General features: G+C 55.0%; 1 protein-coding gene across 1 annotated transcript in view; it reads right to left on the bottom strand.

The window, feature by feature from the left end:
* Positions 1–20,792, bottom strand: part of ABCA13 (ATP binding cassette subfamily A member 13) — a 148,766-nt gene that overhangs the window by 118,792 nt on the left and 9,182 nt on the right. Inside the window, exons 3-10 of the mRNA XM_039847126.1 lie at positions 20,374–20,497; positions 14,031–14,182; positions 13,609–13,637; positions 12,510–12,673; positions 10,391–10,521; positions 8,120–8,253; positions 3,099–3,295; positions 1,533–1,690 (exon numbers count right to left, since the gene is read on the bottom strand). Of these exons, the coding sequence (XP_039703060.1) occupies positions 1,533–1,690; positions 3,099–3,295; positions 8,120–8,253; positions 10,391–10,521; positions 12,510–12,673; positions 13,609–13,637; positions 14,031–14,182; positions 20,374–20,497 (1,089 nt within the window). The remainder of the gene's footprint in view (positions 1–1,532; positions 1,691–3,098; positions 3,296–8,119; positions 8,254–10,390; positions 10,522–12,509; positions 12,674–13,608; positions 13,638–14,030; positions 14,183–20,373; positions 20,498–20,792) is intronic.

Raw genomic sequence — 20,792 nt, 5'->3', positions numbered from 1 at the left:
GGTAAGATACAGGTGAACCAGGATGTGGGGCACGCGATGCACGTGCTGGACGCGGCCCACGCGTGTGACCACGGCAGCCGTGACGGAGCTCAGAGGAGCACACACGCCACCAACACGACCAAGCACGCCACGGCACGTGCCAACACGCTCGGGCCCCGGCCTGCGGAGCACGCTCCCTCGCTAACGTAAAATGAGGCTGGAAATCAAACTCCAAACAAACGTGCGGAGCAGAAAACCAACAAACCCAGCCCCTTGACAAGGTGCACGTCTGTGACGGAGGGGCGTCGGGCGGAACCAGCCCCAGGACGCGTCCAAAGGGAGCGGCGTGGCCACGCTTCCCGGGTTTGTGTGCTTGGCTTTGACACTCAGCGGGCTGGCGACCTGCACTAGGATGCCATCTCTTTAGTCTTCTGGAAACGACTGTTCTGTTCTGAAATGAAGTCGTGATGGCACCCAGCGCACTGGCTGACGCCACGACCGGGCGACAGAGCTCGTGTAACACGCGTGTGCGTGATCGTCGCGATCAGTGAGGCCCCCGAACGCAGGCTCCTCCCCCATACTGAACCTCGCTCTTCGGAACCTGCGTTTCTGGGAAGGGTCGGAAGTGGGCGGGGACAGTGGCTAAAAGGAGGGTGACGTAGGGAAGCAGAAGGTGCGAGCGTGAGGGGGGAACCTGACCCGGAGGGACACGCGGCGCCGCCGGGAAGTGGCCGGCCACGCTGGGCGAAGCGCGGGCCTCACAGCGTGACCCGCGGCAAAGGCGGAGCCCTGGCTCGGGGCCGGGGCGGCTGACACCGCGAGCCACAGAGAGCCACAGAGCGGGTTCTCTGGCAGCCCCGAAAAGCCGCAGTTGGAGGAGGAAGGAGGGAACAAAGATTAGCGGGACATGGCCACAGAAAAGGAACAGAAAACTCCCACCCCCAACCCCGAGGCCGGGATGCAGGTCCAAGGAGAGGCCGGCAAACCCGCGGTGACAGGGTGTGTGCAACACGCGGACGACCGGGGGCTGCAGGGCCTCCCAGGGGACGGACACACACAGCCGGCCGTGGAGCCGGGGAGGCGGGAACGCACGGTCGCCCTGCCGGCACCTGCTCAAAAGGACGGCCTCACTCCCCGTGGGTCGTGCACTTGTGAATTTATAAAATTCTTATTTGGGGGGACTTGGGGTCTTGAGAGTGGTGGAAAAGAGGGGAGCTGCCTCAACGTGGGGTGCCCTCCCCAGTGTGCAGGGTGGACCCCACACCAGGCAGAGCGAGGTGCCTGACACGCGGCACATCCGGACTTGCCACCGGCGCATGTGCATCCGGGCCAGGCCGGGCAGGCCGAGTAGGGAAGCCGTCGCCACCAGGGACTGTGCCGGGCGACCGGCCCGCACAAACCAGGCCTCCTGGTCAGTGGCGTCAGAGCGGAACGTGGGCATCACCTGGCAGGCCGCCCGTGAAGCCACCCCAGTGCCGTCTCGTCGGGAGCCACGCGGCCACGGCCAAGGGGAAAACAGCCCCTCCCGCCATCGGGGCTGCCGACCGACTCACCCACGGGCCGCGACTCACCCGGCGGGCCGCCCCGGGGGCCGTCTGGCACATTCACGCGCCAGGCCACCTCACAGGTCCCCCGGATCAGGCTGGCAAGGGCTTTCCAGTGGCGCGTCTGTGCCGGGGACGAGTGAGCATCCTCAAGTGTATGAAACAGCCTTCGGTCAAAAAGAATCCAGAGAAAAATAAAACGTTTACGTGGTTTTTGGGAGACAGATCATTACAAATTTATGTAAAGACAAATACACACAGACGCCTGGCATCTCGCTTATGTTAGAAATTAGAATCTTCAGAATCGTTTTCATAATACGCATCTGTTTGTTTATGAATCCTCCCAGCCTGATATGAAAAATAAGGGAAAACCGTCTACGGGAAGACACAACGCGTGAGACACAAGTACACACGAAAGGACACACGTAAAAGGCAGAGACCTGGGGGCGAAAGGGAGCCGACGCATGGGCGGGAAGCAGTTCAAGGCGCCTCCCGGAAAACGAGAGCCCCCCGCAGGGCAAGCAACGGGCTGGCGGTCACAGACCGGAGCCCGGCTCTCCGCCCACCCTGGCTGCTTCGGGGACCCTTCTGGGCACCGAACACGGAGCAAACGCTCTCTCTTTCTCCCAAAACAGGAAGGCGTGTTCCCAGCAGCACGTAAAAGACGTGAGGGCCAGGACGACATTCCCCACGAGGTTTGAAAACACTGTGGGGGCCTCCGGTTTCCCAGAGTGTAACATATTATAAGAGTTTCCGGAGGTGGAGGGGGCGCCTGGTGGTGACCAGGACCCAGCAGGCGGCCCCTGAGACCCTCGGTGTCCGGACAGGCACCGCGTGGGCCCCGCCAGCTCCCGCGAGCCCCACGGTAAGAGCCGGGACGCTGGGTCTTCAGAGCGAGCGCCTGCTCCCAGCCGGGCCCGGGAAAGGCGAAGGGTTGGAAACGTTTAGACCTAACATTTGTCACGTACGTCATAAAAACACAACGTGGCCCCGGACACTTCCGACAGCACAGTTCTCCCTTCGTGCCCCCCAGGAGATAAGAGTGTCTGTGACCGGTGTGAAACGAACCCTCGGAGACAGATTCGGGACCTGCCGCCCCCGAGGACGGCCCAGACCGCGGGAGCACGGCCTGGCTCCAGGCCGCCTGCAGCAGGGGGCGACCCACGCGTCCCCGCTCGTCCCCAAAATGAAATGCAGCCTCCGCCTGGCCCCACTTCCGAAACACGGAAGAGTTTCCAGGCCACAAAAAAACTTCAATAAATACAAAACCAGGTAGCTCCTTACGTGCAAGGACCTCTAGCCTGTTTCTGTTTGTCTTTAAACAAATGTCAAGGACATAAAACCTGAAATCCAGATGCCAGTCCCACACGACGTGGCCTTCAACCCGAGAACCAGCCCGACGGCTGCAGACGGCCCCGGACGGCCCCCGACACAGGCCTCGCCGTCCCCGGTGCTGGCGGGACGCTGGCTGCTGTCACCGCGGTTCCACGGAGCCCGTGTCACCCTTGTCGTGTGCGCGTTACACGTCAGTGTCGTCTGGGTGACCCGGCACTCACACGGGGAAATGCGGCTCACCTGTCGGGGGACGTGGGGCTGCCCGTGGCGCCATCTGCCGCCAAGCTGCCATTCAGGAGGAAAAGCCCGGCGAGCAGCGCTTCGGCCACGTCCCGCGACGGACTCCCGTCCCGCAGCTGGCTCGTGCGCGCCTGCAGCCGGCGGCCGGCCTCCGCCAGGGCCTCCTGGAGCCCGCCGTCCTGCCGCCGCCGGGCCACCTACGCAAACAACAGCACCGGTCAGACGCCCGTTCTCACGCTGTTGGCAGACCGCGGTGTCCGTTGGCAATTACACGGCGATTGAATTTCTACTCAGAAATCCAACGCTGCAAACGGCAACAATGGATGGAAGCCACTTTTTACTTTTTTATTAAATTTACTGGGCTGACCTTGGTTAATAAACTTACATAGGTTTCAAGTGCACAGTTCGATAATACGTTACGTGCATATTGCATTGTGTGTTCACCACCCAAGGTCAAATCTCCTCCATCACCTGTATTTGCCCCCTCGACCCTCGGCTGCCACCCCCGTCCCTCCCCTCCGGCCACAGTGAACGGTTGTCTGTGTCCGAGGCTTTGCCTGTCGCTCTCGTTTGCTTTGCTTTCCGTTTTAGACCCCACACATGAGTGACATCGTGTGGTTCTCAGCTTCTTCTGTCTGACTTGACGTGATAATCTCAAGATCCAACCCTGGTGTCACGAATGGCAGTGTTGTGCCCTTTTTTGGGGGCTGCGTACTAGTCCTCCGTGTGTACGTACCACGCCTCTTTGTCCAGTCGTCTACCTAAGGGCACTCCGGTTGTGTCCATGTCTTGGCCACTGTGAATAATGCTGCAATAAACACTGGGGTGCGTATAGCTTTACGAACAAATTTGGGGGGTTCATACCCATAAGGGGAATCGTTGAGTCACATGGTACTTCTGTTCTGAGTTTTTTGAGGAACCGCCATACTGTTTTCCACAGTGGCTGCACCGACTCCCATCCCCACCAGCAGGGTGTGAGGTCCCTTTCTGCCCGCAACCTCTCCAACACTTGTTGTGACTTGTCTTGTTGGTGACAGCCGTGCTAACAGGGGTGGGACGATGTCTCACCGTGGCCGTGATCTGCATGTCCCTAACTGCTCGTGGAATCGAGCATCTTTTCGTGTGTCCGTTGGCCATTCGTATGTCTTCTTGAAAGAAGTGTCTGTCCAGGTCCTCTGCCCACTTTGTAATGGGATCGTTTGCGTTTTCATTGTTGAGTTATACGAGTCCTTGTATGTTTTTGATATTAGCCCCTTATCGGAGGCGTTGTTCGCAAACATCTTCCCCCATTCGGATGGCTGCCTCTTTGTCTTGTTGATGGTTTCTTTGGCTGAGCAGAAGCATTTTAGTTTGATTCAGCATTTGTTTATTTTTGCTTTTACTTCCCTTGCCTTTGGGGTCAAGTACATGAAATCCTCTCTAAACCCAGGGTCCGTGAGTCTGGTACCTGTGGTTTCTCCTCTGCGGTTTATCGTTTCGGGTCTTATATTTAGGTCTCGGATCCGTTTTGAGTCCATTCTGGTGTGTAGTAATGAACAGAGGTCTAGTTTCCTTCTTTCGAAGGTGACTTTCCAGTTTTCCCAGCACCATGTATCGAAGAGCCTTTCTTTTCTCATTGTATGTTTTCGGCTCCTTGGCTGAAAACCATCTTCCCATCTGTCTGTATGTCTATTTCTGGGCTCTCGATTCTGTCCCTCTGGTCTGTGTACCTGTTTTTCCGCCAGGACCACGCCGTTTTGATTACTGTCGCTCTGTAGTGTACTTTGAAGTCGGGCAACGATTCTGGCCTTGCTCTCTCCCCTCAAGATGCTTTGGCGACTTAGGGTCTTCGGTGCATCCGTATAAAACTGATGACTTGTTTGTTCCATTTCTTTCTAGAATGCCATTGGGAGTTTGACGGGGATTTCATTAAATCTGTGTATTGCTCTGAGTAATAAAGCCATTTGAGTTGTTGCTTCTTCAAATGCAAGAACGCGAGCCTTTCCATTTTTTGCGTTTTTTCAATTCCTTTAATCACGTCTTGCAGGTTTCAGTGTTTAGGTCCTTCACGTTCTTTGTTAGGTTTAGTCCTAGGCATTTTATTCTTTTTGTCGCAATTGCAAAAAGATTTTTTTGTTTTCATTTCTTTTTCCGAAATTTTGTCATCGGTGTGCAGGAACACAATCGATTTTGTATCCTGCAGCTTTACTGCGTTTAGTTATTGTTTCTAAGTTTCCTGTGGAGTCTTTAGGGTTTTCTATAAACAATCTGCAAAAAGTGACAATTTGACACCTTCATTTCTAATTTGGATGCCTTTTATTTCTTTCTCTTGGACTCAACTGTTTAATTGGGCCCTATTTCTTTCTCTCCTACCCCTGGTGCCATCCCCAGAAGAGAAAGCACTAACGTACATTCCTAAACAAGTGAAATACACCCTAGAAACTCAGTTGACAAGTTTGAGATAGCATAAATATGTTCACATACCTTAAAATTATATCGTAATTAATATTTAGTTACTAAATACCATTTTATGTCACGAACTTGGGACTGATGACCCTAAAGGCAGTATTGTGGTTCATCATCAAAATGACACCAAAACAGACCATTCACCCCAAGCCAGGAAAGGCAGGGAGGGAGTGGGGAGCGTGGCGTGTGCCGATCAAGCCCTAACCGCCTGGTGGTGCGGCCACCCGCATGGGACCGGGGCCAACACCCTGTTTCACGCCATCTTGATCATTTTTCTTGTTGGATAAGCGTTGTGCCACCAAGTGGACAATCGTGTCTGCCTTCGCGTTAACGTTTTATCCACTGTTTGAGATTCGACCTTCGTCAGTGAGTGACACGTGCCGGAGAAGTTAAAACAACGCGTGTCCTTTGAGGAAAATGTGCCGTGGAGACTGTTGCAGGACGTGGAAGGAGGCCGCCCCCCCCCGCCTCCCAGAGAGCGCCAGGCCGAGCGCTGGGCCGGCCCCCACGGCGCCCGAGGCCATTGGCGTGCGATCGCCTGGTGCCCTGCGCCAGACCCGTGCCTCCCCGCCGACAGAGCCAGCCTCCTCGCTCCCTTTCGACCGCAGGCACTGTCTGGGCCAGCGGCCCTTGTCCACCCCGGAGTGAGGAGACAAGCCAGTCACACCCCAGGGCTCCAGCACACAGCGCTTCTGCACCCTGATGCCCGAGGTCGAGGACGGCATCGAGGTGGCGGGTGGAAATCCACACACCGAACACGGGCTGCGGTTCTCGAAGATGCCACGCGCGTGCCAAGTCCAAGACGGACTTTCCAGTGACCTCTGCATCAAGGGCCTGGTGAGCCAGGGCCGACGGTGCTCGTGGGAGAGGGGGCCCGCGTGGCCTGTCCCCGAAGGACACAAAGCGACGCCGTGAAGAGGCAGGAGAAACGGCCGGGTCTGAGGCCGCAAAGCCCGCGTCGAGCAGCACGAGGACCCGGAGGTCTGCACGGCAGACAGACGAGCAGGACGAGCAGGAGGGCGGAGGGCAGAGGGCCGGGGTCAGCGCAGGGGGCGAGGGGCCCAGGCCAGGTGCCGAGCGCACGGCGGGGCCCAGGTGAGCCGTCACGTGTTCACCTGGAAGCTATGCGATGGTAGTCACGGATGGAACCCCGAATAAAGTTAATTTGAAAATTCGTTAAGGGGGCGGAGTTCACGCTAAGGGTTCTGACCACAGCAAAATCAAATGATAAAACCGAAACCAACCGGCGGAAAGCGTGGGGCAAAGTCAATGGGTTTGACACTTAAAACCAGCGCGCGACAGGCCAGACGCGTTTCGATGTGGACAGCACCTGTCTGTGGACTGGCAGCCGGCTGACCGCATGGACCAGATAAGTTCTGGCCGCTGACCACCTGGGGCTACAGTCTCCAGCGTGACCCTCTCTGTCAGCTTCATCCTCCGAGGTCTGGGACAGGGCAGAACGCACCATCCGCTCCAACGAACTGAGCGTGGGAATCTGGCAATGACGTGGAAAACATTTAGAAGTCGAGCGTTTTTCCCTAGAATGTTCATCTTCTAAGAATAATTCCAGGGTCCCGGCAGAGGAGGCGCTGACATCGCCTCGGCTGAAGAGGCGGCAGGCTGATGAAGCGCAGCGTGTCCTGTCCGTGCGAAGCTGCCCTGACGGAGGCCGCTGGGGAAGGGCAGGGCCGCCCGTCTCCGGGCCACGGACACGGGATAACGTCGGTCTCGTCCGTCTCCACACGCCGGCCAGAGCCAGCGCGGGCCAGCGCCGTTCGCCTTACCAACTGGGCCGACAGAGTCGCTTTGCCGGAAGCATTTCTTTTCTAATGACCGAAGGTGGACGAAGTTGGGAGGATTCGAACTGGGTTCTGAGTCCGAAACTGTTTCGCATTTCGGAACCAAACCTCCTGTGTTTCTGTAAAACTTCCACACGCCGTTTCCCTAACGCTGCTCGGTAACGTCATCGCGAACCACGTTCCCCATCACAGCTTGACGGCGACCGCGGCGTCCTCCTTCAGAAGTCCCACTGCGGGCCATGGTCACGGATCACTCGGCCCCGTCGTAGGTTTCCTTTGGGTCCAGACTTGAGACTACGCAGTCCTGCTTCTGGGCGGCCGGGACAGTGGCCGGTCCTGGAGTCGGACGGCACTCGGGGGAGCAGCTGAGAAGCTGGGCTGGTGCCGGCCAGGAGGGGCTGGCGTGGGGCGGAGGCTGGGTGATGGTCCCCCAAAGGTGCTCCCACGTGGGGAGCCCAGCTGGCCTCCAGGACCGCGCCCCCTGCTCCCCAGTGGCAGGCGCCCCTCGCTCCACCTGGACCCCACCGGCTGCGCCTGGCGCCAGACTGTCACCCCCACCTGAGCGGCTCCGCCAGCCGCTACCACCAAGGGCGAAAGAGCCCTTTCCATGCAAACGGCCCGCGAGGCCGGGATGGACAAGGAGAAAGGACAGGGACTCTGATGGGAAAGCCGGACGGGGCCGCTCACCCCCCGACCCAGGAGCCAGGTGTTAATGGAGAACCCTCCCTTCCGCCACTCCCGCCCCGCCCCGGGGCGTGAGAGGCAGGCCAGCCACACCTCCTGCAGCTCAGCTGAATGGCTCAGGCCTCGTTCCGCTGGAAGGTCATCGAACCCGAATCGGGATTTCAGGTCAGCCCAGGCCTTTCGAGGGTCCCGTAGCACGCTGTGCAGCGACAGGCCGTACCCCGATTCTGCAAGACAACCAACAAGTGACAGCGACCTTGTTTCAACAGTGCACAGGTCAAAGGGACTTCAGAATGCGACGTCTGCCTCTCTTCTCAGGGGGACAGGACAATCAAGCAGGAGAAGCAAACAGAAGCCAACACGGGGTGCTGCGGGGGCCGCGCGTTCCCTCTGCCCCGGCCCGCGGGACGACATGGCCACGCGAGAATTTTCTGTGATCCCTTCCAGACTTCCTGTCATGGAGCACCCTAACACGGCACCCCACCGACCCCGGTCCCGCACCGGTGCTCGCCGTCACCGGGGGCTCAGCGTGGCGCGGATCCCACAGACACGCGGCGGGTGCGCCTGCGGAGGGGTGCGGGGCCCGACGCTCGCCGGCTCCTCCCGCTCGGCAGCGGGACCTGAGTCTCTTCCGCTCAGAACGAAGCCCAGAGGTGGAGGTGGACAGGCTGCCCGCCTCCCTGGAATCTTCCGGTGACTCCAATTTTAATAACTCGTTATCGTCAGGAAGCTCAGGTGTTTGCTCAGCCTCCAGATTGCAACAATCCATTTACCTTACGACTGGAAATATGATTGCCGTTAAGAATGTAATTAAAATAAGGGATTTTTCTAGTCACTTGCCAGTGAGTCAGCGCTAAGGACCAGCATTGCGAAACAGACTCCTCGAGGCCACAAAAACTGCCTTCATGTCTCGTCTCCGACCGCTGCGCCTCAGGAGCCCGTCACGGTGTGCGGAGGGCAGGGGACAGCCCCCATCAGGGGCTTCGGGCTCGTGGCCCAGCCGTGTTACTGACTAAAGCTGCTCATCCACATATCCTGAACTCTGTCATTTCCCAGTGAGTTCCAGGACCCAGCTGCCTTCCACTTTTCAAAATGGAAAGAGAGAATTAAAAGTCAAATGTCCAGGTCCAGTTGACAGGTCAAAAACTAACACCCTGAAACGCAGTGGAACAGCAGTTAGTTATGAGAGGCCAAGATGCTGGTCGAAGAGTCCAAACTTCCAGTTATAAGACGAGGACGTGCCGGAGACCTAACGCACGGCCTGGTGACAACAATTAATACGCGGCACTGTGCACCTAAAATTGCTGAGATCTCAGGCCTGGTCCCAGAAAGGTGACCGTGAGCGGCGACGGGCGTGTTAGCCAACCTGCCTGTGGGGGTCATGGGAGTTATTCCAGATGCACGTGTGCAGCAGATTGTCACGCGGCACAGCTCACACATACACGTGTGATTATATTTGTAAAATAGATGATAGATGATAGATAGATAGATAGATAGATAGATAGATAGATAGATAGATGATAGATAGATAGATAATAGATAGATAGACAGATAGACAGATAGATAGATAATGACAGATAGATGACAGATGAATAGATGATAGATATAGATAGATAGATAGATAGATGATGATATAAGTAGATAGATAGATGAAGCAGATGGTAGATGATAGACAGATAGATGAATAGATAAAGATAGACAGACAGATGATGATAGATGAACAGATGATCAATAGACAGACAGATAGATAGATGGATAGATGATAGACAGATGATCAATAGATAGATAGATGATCAATAGATAGATAGATAGATAGATAGATAAATAGATGATAGATAGATAGATGATGGATAGATAGATAGATGATAGATAGATATCGATGAGAAAATGAGGCCATGACCCTGAGTCGGGAACAGAGCTGAGTGTCCTGCTCCCGTCCCAGGGGACGGCCGCCCACTCAGCCCGTGGCCATGACAAACGCGAGCCCCCCCCCCCCACCTCTCACACCCCGTTTTTCCTGTCGTTCCTCCTGACAGGCGCTCGGGGCAGGGGGAAGATTAAGCCACAGCGCCGGTGAGAGGTCAGCCTCACAGGACACCAGTCAGAGAGTTTTAGGATCAGCTGTTTTCTCATTCAAAACCACATTCTTATTGGAACGCCTGAAGAATTTCAACGGTAGAAAGTCAAATTCAGTTAAGATTTCCAAACTTTCAGTCTACGCCTGTCTTTTGGTAACAAGATTCTCTTGCGCATTTATATTTTAATTACATCATTTCCTTGACCAGCTTTTTAGCCCTGTTGGTTGTTGATAAATTTAACTAGCGAAACACTCGGAACGCCACGGTGGCTTTTGGGCACGCATACCGGTGGCTGCTACTCCACGTTCCTGCAGGAATGTCAACGTCGAGATGGTCACATTCAGCACGATTTCGGAAACCCTGGCAAAGGTGGGGTCGAGTGGCAGCCAGCCTAAATCTTCCAGCGACGTTAAGAGCCTGGAACCAGAGCAAAAGCACAGCGACGTGAGCTGGCCGGCGGCACGGGACGTAAACGGTTCAGGTTTAGCTACACGCCACCGACCGGGCCCAGGCCGGTGCGGGATGCGGCCGGGCCATTTACACATCAGCACTCGCGGTGGCTTTCAGTGCGACCCCAACTCCCTGGACGAGGGATTAAACGTAAGAGTCAGTCCCTGTCACAAAACACCTGGGTGCTTCGGCTTCTCTGCCTTCGACGCAGAACTCGGGTTTCAGCTGGCTGCACCAAGGAGCCTTCTTATGCTCAGCCAGGCAGCCACAGCACAAAGGGGCTGTCATCTCAGAAGAGCAAGCGAGCCTCAGCCTGTCCGCTTCAAGTTCGGACAGCCAGTCAACTGCTGCAGGGCATGGCGCGTGCCCCTACCCCGCCCCCCACGCTGCCTGGACCCACGGGGCTGAGCTGTCACGTTCAGTCAGTGGCCTTCAGACCGTTTCACGGAACAAGGGGCCTGGGGGCGTCCACGTGCACGCAGTGTTAGTGTGATTTTTAATATCATATTTCATCAATAATTATACTTAAACCTGTAAGGTAGAAAACCCACTTAACCGAAGTGGGAATAGGTCTAAGTTTCAGCAACGCGAGACCAACAACACGTCAGTCGTGCTTCAAGCGGTTGTTTTTCTTGATCTCCTCGTTAAGGGACGTCTGTGGCATCCTCGTAGCCTGAAGATATCCCCAGAGTACAAGAAATGTCACCGAACGCTGGTTCCACATGCAAAGATTTATCTAAACAAATGCGGATTTTCTTGATATCGTGTCACCATATAAAATATAGAACTTAATGCTGGAGCTGATACGATTCAACAACCACCACCAATATCTCCTAATGTCAAACGCTGCCCCTCTCCGGGAGCCCTCAGCTGTCACTGTCCCCGCTGACGTTCACGGCCTGGGCCAGGCATACGAGGGGAGCACACCCGCCACGCTCGAATGTTTAAGTTACAAACCAAACCACAACTGTCAGAATACGGTCCAGCTTCCTACACGGACGAATGCGCCTTCATAACGACTTGAAAGTCACATTCAGACTGAGAATTCTCGGGCCTTGGAGCTGGGCACCAGCAAGCACACAGCCGGCCCCAGCACAGACCACCCACCCCTGCTGCCCCAGCTCTGGCTGTCCCTGAGGGGCCCCGTGTGCATGCATGTGGACGCCCGTCCTGCCAGGGGCTGAACCACCCTGAGCTTCGGGGTGCGAACCCCAGTGGTGAGAGCCTTGGAGGCTGGGGAAGAGGCCCACGCAACACACTGATAACAGATGTAATAAGCACAGTTAAGAATCTTAAAAGAACATAAACATTTACTCATAAAATACCATATTCTCGCAATAGGTTTACACAAAAAAATTCAACTGGGAAGAAAAAGACCGGGTTATTACAACGCGGAAAACCCACTATGGGACGAGGCCCTCACACGTGACACTCAGGTAACATGGGGTCAATCCATGGCAGGAGCCGGTCCAAGACACCGAATCACCCCACTGAGAGAACCGAGCTTATTGGTTCTGGGCCATATCTCAGGCAGCTGCACCGCCATTGATTAAGAAATTAGCTTAAATTACTACATTCGTGCCGCATCTCCAGCAGGGAAAAACTTAGAAATAATCAAAAGGCCAATTATAAATTGTCAAGTAAATCGTGGTACACGGTAGGGTACCAAAATGAAATATTACGCGGCCAGTAAAAATGACCACCTGATGAGTACGGGAGCATGCGAAACGTTAATGGCATAACGTTAATTGTTGAAATCGCGGAGCGTGGGCTCTGAGCGGCACCACTGCACTCACGGGCAGCGCCGCACAGGCACAGGCAGAGACGCAAGGGTCCCAGACACTGCACCCTGCATTTTTTGTTTCGTATCAATTATTCAGAGATTTGTATTTTCTCATTAAGGACGAGGAAAACCCGCACGGCTAGGCTCAGCTATACCTCCCTGTGGAACTTACTTCGAGACTGCCCGGAGAAGGTGACCCGCACTGCGGACGCCGTCATCGGCAGGGACTCCGCCCGCGGCCAGCCTGGGCAGCGAACGCAGAAGGTCCCAGACGTGAGGCTGCTGCTGAAGGCGTTCCAGCTTCGATACCACCTCCTCCGTCTTGTTGAGATCCCGCTGACAGAAAAAGATACCAAGATTCCCTTTTCAGTTTCATGAATCGGTTAAATGATTGCGAGGCGGGTACGAAGGTGTAGAACATCGTCCCCCTGGCGGCAGAGACCATGCCTGCTACGTGGCTGTCGTCAACAGAAGGCACGTAAGCTATTCTGTTGGGCTGATTTTCTTTAAGCCGTGAAAGCATGGACAAGGAAAGAGAGGTGGGAGCCCGTCTCTGCGACACGCCGCACCGGTTTCTAAGACAGAGAAAGATCTCGGAAGTAAATGAAGGATTGTTCGAGCACGAACGAAAGTGGAATGTCCATCGTTACGCCGGGGCGTCCGTTACTGCAGCTGAACATGACCGTGACCGACACGGTGTCAGTGAGTAAACACCTCCTCGCACAGAAATCCTCAGCTCCCCCGCCCCCTCCACCCAAGGGGCTGTTTTTGACGGCACACCCCAGAATCTTCGTCTGAAGAAAGGTAAATAAAAACTTATGGCTAAAACGATATTTTGCCAACACAGTCTTGGAATGACAAACTACAGACCATCTGTGTCTGTGTGTCTGTGTGTATACATGTGTGTGGTGTGTGTGTCCGTATGTGTGTCTGTGTATGTCTGTGTCCGTGTGTGTCCCAGTGTGCGTCTGTGTCTGTTTCTGTGTGTGTCTATGTGTTTCTGTGCATCTGTGTCTGTCCATGTGTGTGTCCATGTGTGTGTCCGTGTGTCCGTGCGTCTGTCTGTCCATCTGTGTGTCTGCCCCTAGACCCAGAGCCCTGATGGAGAAAACAAAGCTCTTCTTTCAAGCCTGCTCCTGAGTGATTCTGGCTGTCAAATATGGTTTCTGTGTGGTGTTGCTAACAATGAAATCATTAGGTTTAGAACCAGTGTTTCGAAGTGAAACATTATGTCTCTGAAGACTATGTTTCAAATTTGTTAAGATACTTACTGTTAAAAAACCAGCACCATAAGAAGAATCTACAACAAAGAAAATTTCAGACATATTAGTTCAGTCAGCGATCAGGAGGGAGGAGGGGGAGGAGGGAGAGAGGAGGAGGGGAGGAGGAGGGGAGGAGGGGAGGAGGAGGAGAGGAGGAGGGGAGGGGAGGGGGAGGAGGGCTGCAGAGGAAGGGGACGAGCTGCCGTTCTCTGCAGGCTGCCCAGGGCGCTGTCCCGGGGGAGGCGGTGGGGTCCAGCCCCCACCCCAAAACCCCGCCTCGGCTCTGGGCCGCGTCCGCGTCCACGGGGTCGGAAGCCGGAGCGGTGAGGGGTAAACGGTAAACAGAGCTTGGCACACACGGCTCCCCACAGTCCCGGGCCCGGCCTCAGCCTGAGCCAGACAGGGCCCCACAGGGCGCGCGATTCACTTGCCGGGGCTCTGGGATCCTTCTGCCCAAAGTTTCTGTAAGCTCGTCGCCTTGCCCATCACTCCGTAAATGTCCTCGGCCAGCTCCTGCATTTCTTGCAGGAAATCCAGGTCGCTGATCCCGGGACGGCCAGCCGCGGCCTGGAACCTAGATGAACTTCAAACATCTGGAATGAGCGCCCCAAACGTGACTCTTCGCAGGAGTGAGCGACTCGGTGCTGTCGAGACTCTCGATACCAACAGCGGTCATTGTCCCCCAGACGCGGACCACGCGGACCCTCTCCACGCCCCGACCGCTCCGAGGAGCCCATGGCACTTGCCCGTCATCCAGAATGAACACTATCATTTTTAAAAACTTTGCTAACTTAAAATTAGAAAGTTGTTCTCAGTCTCTTTATGACCTGTGAAGTTTAGGCATTTTACGTGTTTACGAATCATTTGTTTTCATTGATTTTCCACACGTCACGCAGCGCGCCCTGTGCCAGGCCCTGGGGACAATGACACCAGTGGCCCGAGCAGGCCGCACCGCCACGTGCACGGAGGAGACGGGCGGTGAGCACGCGGGTTAAAGCAAATGCCAGGAGGAGAATCGGGAGACTCGGTAAGACAGGGAGTGAGCGGAAGAGCCTGTCGCAGAGGTGGCAGTTGCGGTCGGCCTGAGGGCGGTGGTGTCGGCCGGCTGGAAGAGGTGGGGTGCAGGCTGGTCAAAGAGCCCTCTGCTCGGGGTGGGGACAGCGTTAGGACAAGGGTGGAAAGAGGCGGCCAGGGGAAAGCTCTGCAGAGGGACGGAAGGGGACAGGGTCGCGCCCACTCTGGAAGCGGACCGAGGGGACATCCATGAGCCGGACTCGGCTGCGTTCACCGCATCTGTCATTTTCTGTACGTCCGGCCTCGCCGACCACTGGTCATGGCTCGTCCCAGGGCTGGGCAGCTCCTGGCGACAGCAGAGGGCTCGAGACAGCCACTGCGGGGTCTGTGCGTCCCGCAGCCCTGACTGGACCAAACGCGCCGTGGGCACCACGAGGACAGGCTTCGGGCCGAGTGGCCGGTGGCGCCGAGCCCGAGCTCACCCGCCCGCTGGGCACGTGGGGAGAGGCCGGGGGTCCGCCCGGGTCCCACGCAGGAGCGGGCCACCCTAGGTCGGACGCACGCGGCCTTCGTCCCGTTTTCTCCGGGACCTTCGCTGTCCTGTTTGCTTTAAACGTGGCCTCCCCACTGCATTCGCGAGACGCAGCTTCTCCGGTTTCCATTTGCCTTTCGTTGGATTTTAGCTTCGAGTCATCTCACTGCTAGACGATCGTAACGGACATAAACTGTGTGAACGATTACGTCCATCGGAGCAATGTCTCCAAGAGAAAATTACCAGACACAATGTAAATGTGTCCAATTATAAGAAAATAGGGTGAGGCATAACAGCACGTGTTTTTGAAAGGGTTTCCTGTCGTCTTTAAAAATGGGGCTCCTGAAAATTGCTTCCTGCGCAGCCATCGGATGCGAGCATGCAATGGACCACTGAGTTTGCTCATTAAAACGCAGACCCCGGGCACACCTGGGCACGCCACCGGCCCCTCCATCCGCCGCCTGGAGGCTGCCCAGGAGTCTGCCCTGACCCACGCCTCTGGGGCTCTGAGACAGGCTCTGACCCGGGGACCAGCCTCAACGCACGCTCTGTGACCCTAATTGGAAATGATGACACAATTACTATATTTTTCTCGACTTTACATCATGGATGTGAGGAAAGACTTTTTTACTAGTAAACAAGAGGAAATAGTCTCATAAGCTTTGAAATCGGCACCGTCCACCCTGTCTACATCTAATCTCAAAATCAAAATAAAATAGGAAATCATTTCACATGCTGCTGGGAGCTTGTTAAAATTACTAGGTGTCCAATTACACTCGGCATTTCCAAGAGGACAAAAAGTAAAGTGAGGGGAAATTTTTCCTGACCAGGAAGTTATAGAACCTATTAGATTTTTGAAATCCCCATTCTTTTATTTTAGAAATTAGAGAACATTGTGAAAACGAAGTAAGTTGTCAGCAGGTAAATCTACCGTGAAATGACAGAGCTCACACCCTCCCACCCACGAATGCTGCTTAATTTTCACCACCTAAACCAAGTCAGAGCAGGTTCAACCAACGTCACTGATGAACAGAACAAGCCCGGTGCGTTTCCTGTCGCCTCCACTTAGCGGAGCAGCGAGGCCCCGAGAATCAAGGTGACCTGCCGACAGCAGCGAGGTGGACACGGCAGAGCCAGGTCCAGGCCCAGGGCGCCGAGCCCGGCTCCGCGGCCTCACGGCACAGTCCACCAAACCCCACCTTTGGAAGGGGGGCCTTCGCCTTGAGGGGTACAGAATTCCAAAAGCACAAAAGATCACTTATCACCTCCGTCATGGCCTCGCCTTAAATAAAAATAACCATTTTGTCGGGACCCCGGCAGCTGGGGACCGTGATGCAGGGTCTCTCCTGGGACCCCAGGATGCTCAGAGCACGGAGCCCGCGCGCATCACTCCAGGCGAGTCCCCAGGCAAGGCCCCTGGAATAACGAACTGCTTTTATATTGTTTTCCGCATTCTTATTTCAGAAGTACCTTAATTTGTCCTTAAGACCCGATTACGAGCTGTTGCTAAGGTGAAAGTGTTTATGGCCAAAGAAACACACAGAAAATCCCGGATTAAAGTATCGATGTGGTTGGCGGGGTGGGGGCGAATTCGAGAGCCTTGGGGAAATCCCAGCTCTGTAGTGAGATTTGGGTGGAGCGTGATTTCCTTCTCCCTGAGTCCAGGTCTTTCTCTGGTTTTTGATCAAGTTGCCAGGATGAAAAGCACAACAAAGATTGCAATGAGCAGGTCAAGGAAAGGCCACTTGGCAGGCGAATGAACTCTTTCTGGGCCCTCAAACTAGTGATCAAGCACCCCTCTCACGGGGCTGGGGTAAAATACAGAAGAACACCTTAAACTCTAAATAAAAGAAATGTAATCTTCCAGGTAGGAAAGAAATAAAACTCTATTTCCAGATGACATAATCACGAATGTAAAAAATTCTAAGGGATATATTCAAAAGCCAGGAGCACTGACTGACATAACAAAGTCAAGATTCACATTGGAAGGAAAAACTATAATAGTTTTAGAAGATAATACAGAAAATTATCTTTATGACCTAAAGTTGGGAAGAATCCCTTAGACAAACTGGTGCGAATATGAACCAAGTCTTACTGGGAGAGAAATCTACAAAGGAATAACGGGGGGCGCCGATGCCACATGGACCCACAGTGCAGAGAGGAGCAGCTCAGACCGGGCAGTGGGGGGCGCGGGGCGGGACCAGCCCCGCAGAGCGGACGCTGGCCGACGGGAGCATGCGGCACCCTGTTGTGTGTCACTCACCCCTGTGACTCCTTAATCTGTGCCTAATGTCAGTACTCGTCGGTGTCAGAAGAGCCTTTTAAGAAAGAAGGCTCCACGTCTCAGCGGCGTGGGATGGAGAAGGGAGATGGGTTCTGCTGCCTGCAGGGAAGCGGGCGCTGGGCTGGGAAACTAGAACGACGTGCAGAAGTCGGCACAGTCGAGCGGCCAGATCACTGAATCCCAGGAGGTCGGGCGAGAGCGGACGATCGCTATCGTCCTAACTGCCTGGGAACCGGGATTCTGACCTCTCCGGCCCTGTGTCAGTGCCTGGGGGAACCTCACATCCCAGGTAACCTGAAGAACCAAGGAAGGGGTGCTCATGTACCCAGACCACCTGACACCAGTGTGCCGACCACTGGCCACGTCGGACCGAGAGCACAGCCTGGATTCTCTCCAGAGCTTTGGCCACGAGAACCCCAGGGTCCCTGTCCTCCGGGACTCCGGGTATTATTTGGTCATGTGCCCGGTTTGCAAACCCTAAGGCCCTTGAGTAAATTTTTATCAGCTATTTCTAGCGAAGCCTCCTGACTCTGAGTTCCTTCGACAGAGACTAAGGTCTGGGAGACACTCGTCTAAAGAATAAAAAGCAAACCGAGAAGCCAGGAGCTAAGGTGGCAGCCGGCTCTGAGCAGGTGAGGTGACGAAGCAGGTGGCCGTCACCGGCCAGGAGGTGGGGGCGCCAAGAAGGCCCTCGGGCCTGAGCGCTTCTGAGAATGAAAAACTAAATAAACGAGTCGGTGATAATGAGGTGAGGATAGTGGGAAATGAGTGGGCAGAGCTATGAAGAGAACATTCTGGAAGGGCTGAGGGTGAAAAGCTACTCAGCCACGGATGGGACGCAAAGCCCGGAGCTGAAAGTGGGAAATGTCCTGGGGTGGGGAGGGGGTGGCGCGGGGATTCGCCGCAGAGAGGGGCGGAGGGCGCGTCCAGACAGCGCGTTCCCATCGCACGACTCCTCACGCGGGGCGACAGCCTCCGCTTCATCTGCGGTCACCGCTCCTTCCCGGGCAGCTCCGAAGCCCCCTCCTAAGGGCCAAGGGGACGCTCTGTGACAAAGCCAGGAATGGGGAAGCGATTTGCATGATCATAACCCAGGTCGGATGACACTCGGGCGTTCTGCCCAAAGCCAGCTTTCCCTGGGGAGCTTCAGAGGGCGTGGGAATTCAAGCCGAACTCACGGTGGTGTTTCAGGAGACTAGAAATGGAAACTCGCTTTCAGATATTTGTAAACTGAGCCAGCTCCCACAAAGCGACCAGAAGGGAACTTTTATTCGTGGCTTTGAGCGTCAGCTGGATTTACACTTGAACCGACATGAAAATGCATGAGAAACCGTGCGTCGGGAGCCGGAGGTGACCTGGGCCGCGTGTCTCCCCGCCCGTCAGGGACCCCTTTCCTCACTCGAGAATTTTCTTCCTCTACCATCTTGCATTTCTCGTTCCTCGGCCTCGGGCGCGGCTACACAGGAGGCGGCTCTGGCCGGGTTATCAGTCAGAGGCCGTCCTCAAACGTGCTGCGTGGGCGCGTTAGAATCCCCGCGTTCGGCACGTTTAAATGAGGGTGTTACCGGGGAGGCACACGGGGAGAAAGGGAGAGTGATTTCCCCACGGGGAAAATAGCATCGTTGCAGCAGAGTGATAGAATCTGCTGTGGCCGACTCCCACGGGGCAGTGCCCCGCGCCCTGGGGCAGGTTTTGTGCCCCTGGCCTTTAATATTCGCCGCGCTCGAAGCAGGTAAGTGAGAAAAAGAGACTCAGAGAGGTTAAATAGGGTGCACAGATGCACAGAGCTTAAAAGGGACAGGGCCGGCATCGTCCGAGGACAAAGCCCAGCTTTTTTCCACTTGATCAGCTCCGAAGTCTCACATTCTGAGCAAAGAAGAGTTATACAACACCTGGCATGGAAACGCTGACAAGCCTCCGACCCCTCCGTTCTTCCCAGAAAGACGGTTCTGTGCGCCTTCTTCCGCATCACCCCACCACCACCACCACACACACAACAGATCACTATTTCAGGGCTGTGATTTTAGGCTATTTCCAAATTATTTTTGAATACTTTCGTAGTATGACCTATCTCAGAAAATATGCAAGCACCACTTATAAATATTAAACCAGATGTGTCCAAGATTATCTGGAACTTTTCATTTCCTTCTTGTAACTTAAAATCGAAAGATGAAGATCAAGTGTTTTAACCTGATTTACATTTAAATGTCTTAGATTATTTCGTGGCAGGAAGTACAAATCCCAGATCATTCGTACCTGGTCGTTTCGCACGTTGTGATGCGTCAGACACGTCCCCACATCCCTAACTTTGCTCAGAGGTTTCCAGAGCCCTCGGGATGCCCTAAGTTAACTCCCCTTCGTTTTGACTCTTCTCGCGTGAAATACCTCCGGCCCCTCCTCACAGGCGACCACGGCTTTGGCCTACCACGGAGCATCAGAGCCAGACGCCCACCTGTCACCTACTCCACCGAAGTGGCTCGATGGAGGAAGAGGTAAATGACCACTGTTCTCGTGTGATCTCAGCAAACGACAGGGTTCTGGCCAAAAACAGCCCAGCAGGAAAACCCCAGTGGGCGGCTCACGCACACACTTATTTGGGGGGCATTTGGCACCAAACTGAACAGCTGGCTGAGCAAGTAATTTTGAGGTCAGAGTTTTAACCTACAGAAGACAAACCGTGACGTCAAATGGCGTCTTCTAGTCGGCCAGCACTTTGCGCTTCTGAAAACGGCAGTGGGAACACCTCCCACTGGAAAGCAGCCATCAGTCAACAGATGTTACCGTGTGAGTCTGATTTTAATAAGACCGATTTCCTCGTAACTCTAGATTCTGTACTTTTCATGATCTCTGCCCTGTCCCAAGTCACTGCGGCTCGACTAAGCGCATCACGCCTACTTCGCACCAGCGTCCCGCGAATTCGGAAAAGAACGCACGTGTTTCCTACCGGAAACGGTGCTCCATCGACCCCGCATGGCTGCTGTTCCTGCACCTCGACCCCGTGTTGCACAGGAGGCTTTGGACGAAGGGGAAAACCCCCCGGCTGGGCAGATCCCGTGGTTGCAAATAACCTGGACGGAAGCACAAGGAGGGAAGGGGTCTACGTAACTGGTCCTGGAAACGGAAGGCAGCCGGCTTAGAGCCGCGACGTGCAATTTCGTGCTAGCGCATTAATCCTGCTATTAACTTAAAAGGGATCTGAGCACTCAGATGAAAAAAAAGGAAAGAAGCCCTTTACATACATCTAACACCTTTCCCCCAAGGTCAGCTCTCAAATCTCAAGGCAGAATGGCTGTCGGCCCACAGCTGCATGATTCGGAATTACCACGCCCCCCTCAACACCACCCTCACCACATCACCATCATC

Source organism: Pteropus medius, unplaced genomic scaffold (assembly GCF_902729225.1).
Source record: "Pteropus medius unplaced genomic scaffold, Ma_sr-lr_union100, whole genome shotgun sequence".
Classification (NCBI taxonomy): domain Eukaryota; kingdom Metazoa; phylum Chordata; class Mammalia; order Chiroptera; family Pteropodidae; genus Pteropus; species Pteropus medius.
This window is presented reverse-complemented; position numbering and strand designations above follow the sequence as displayed.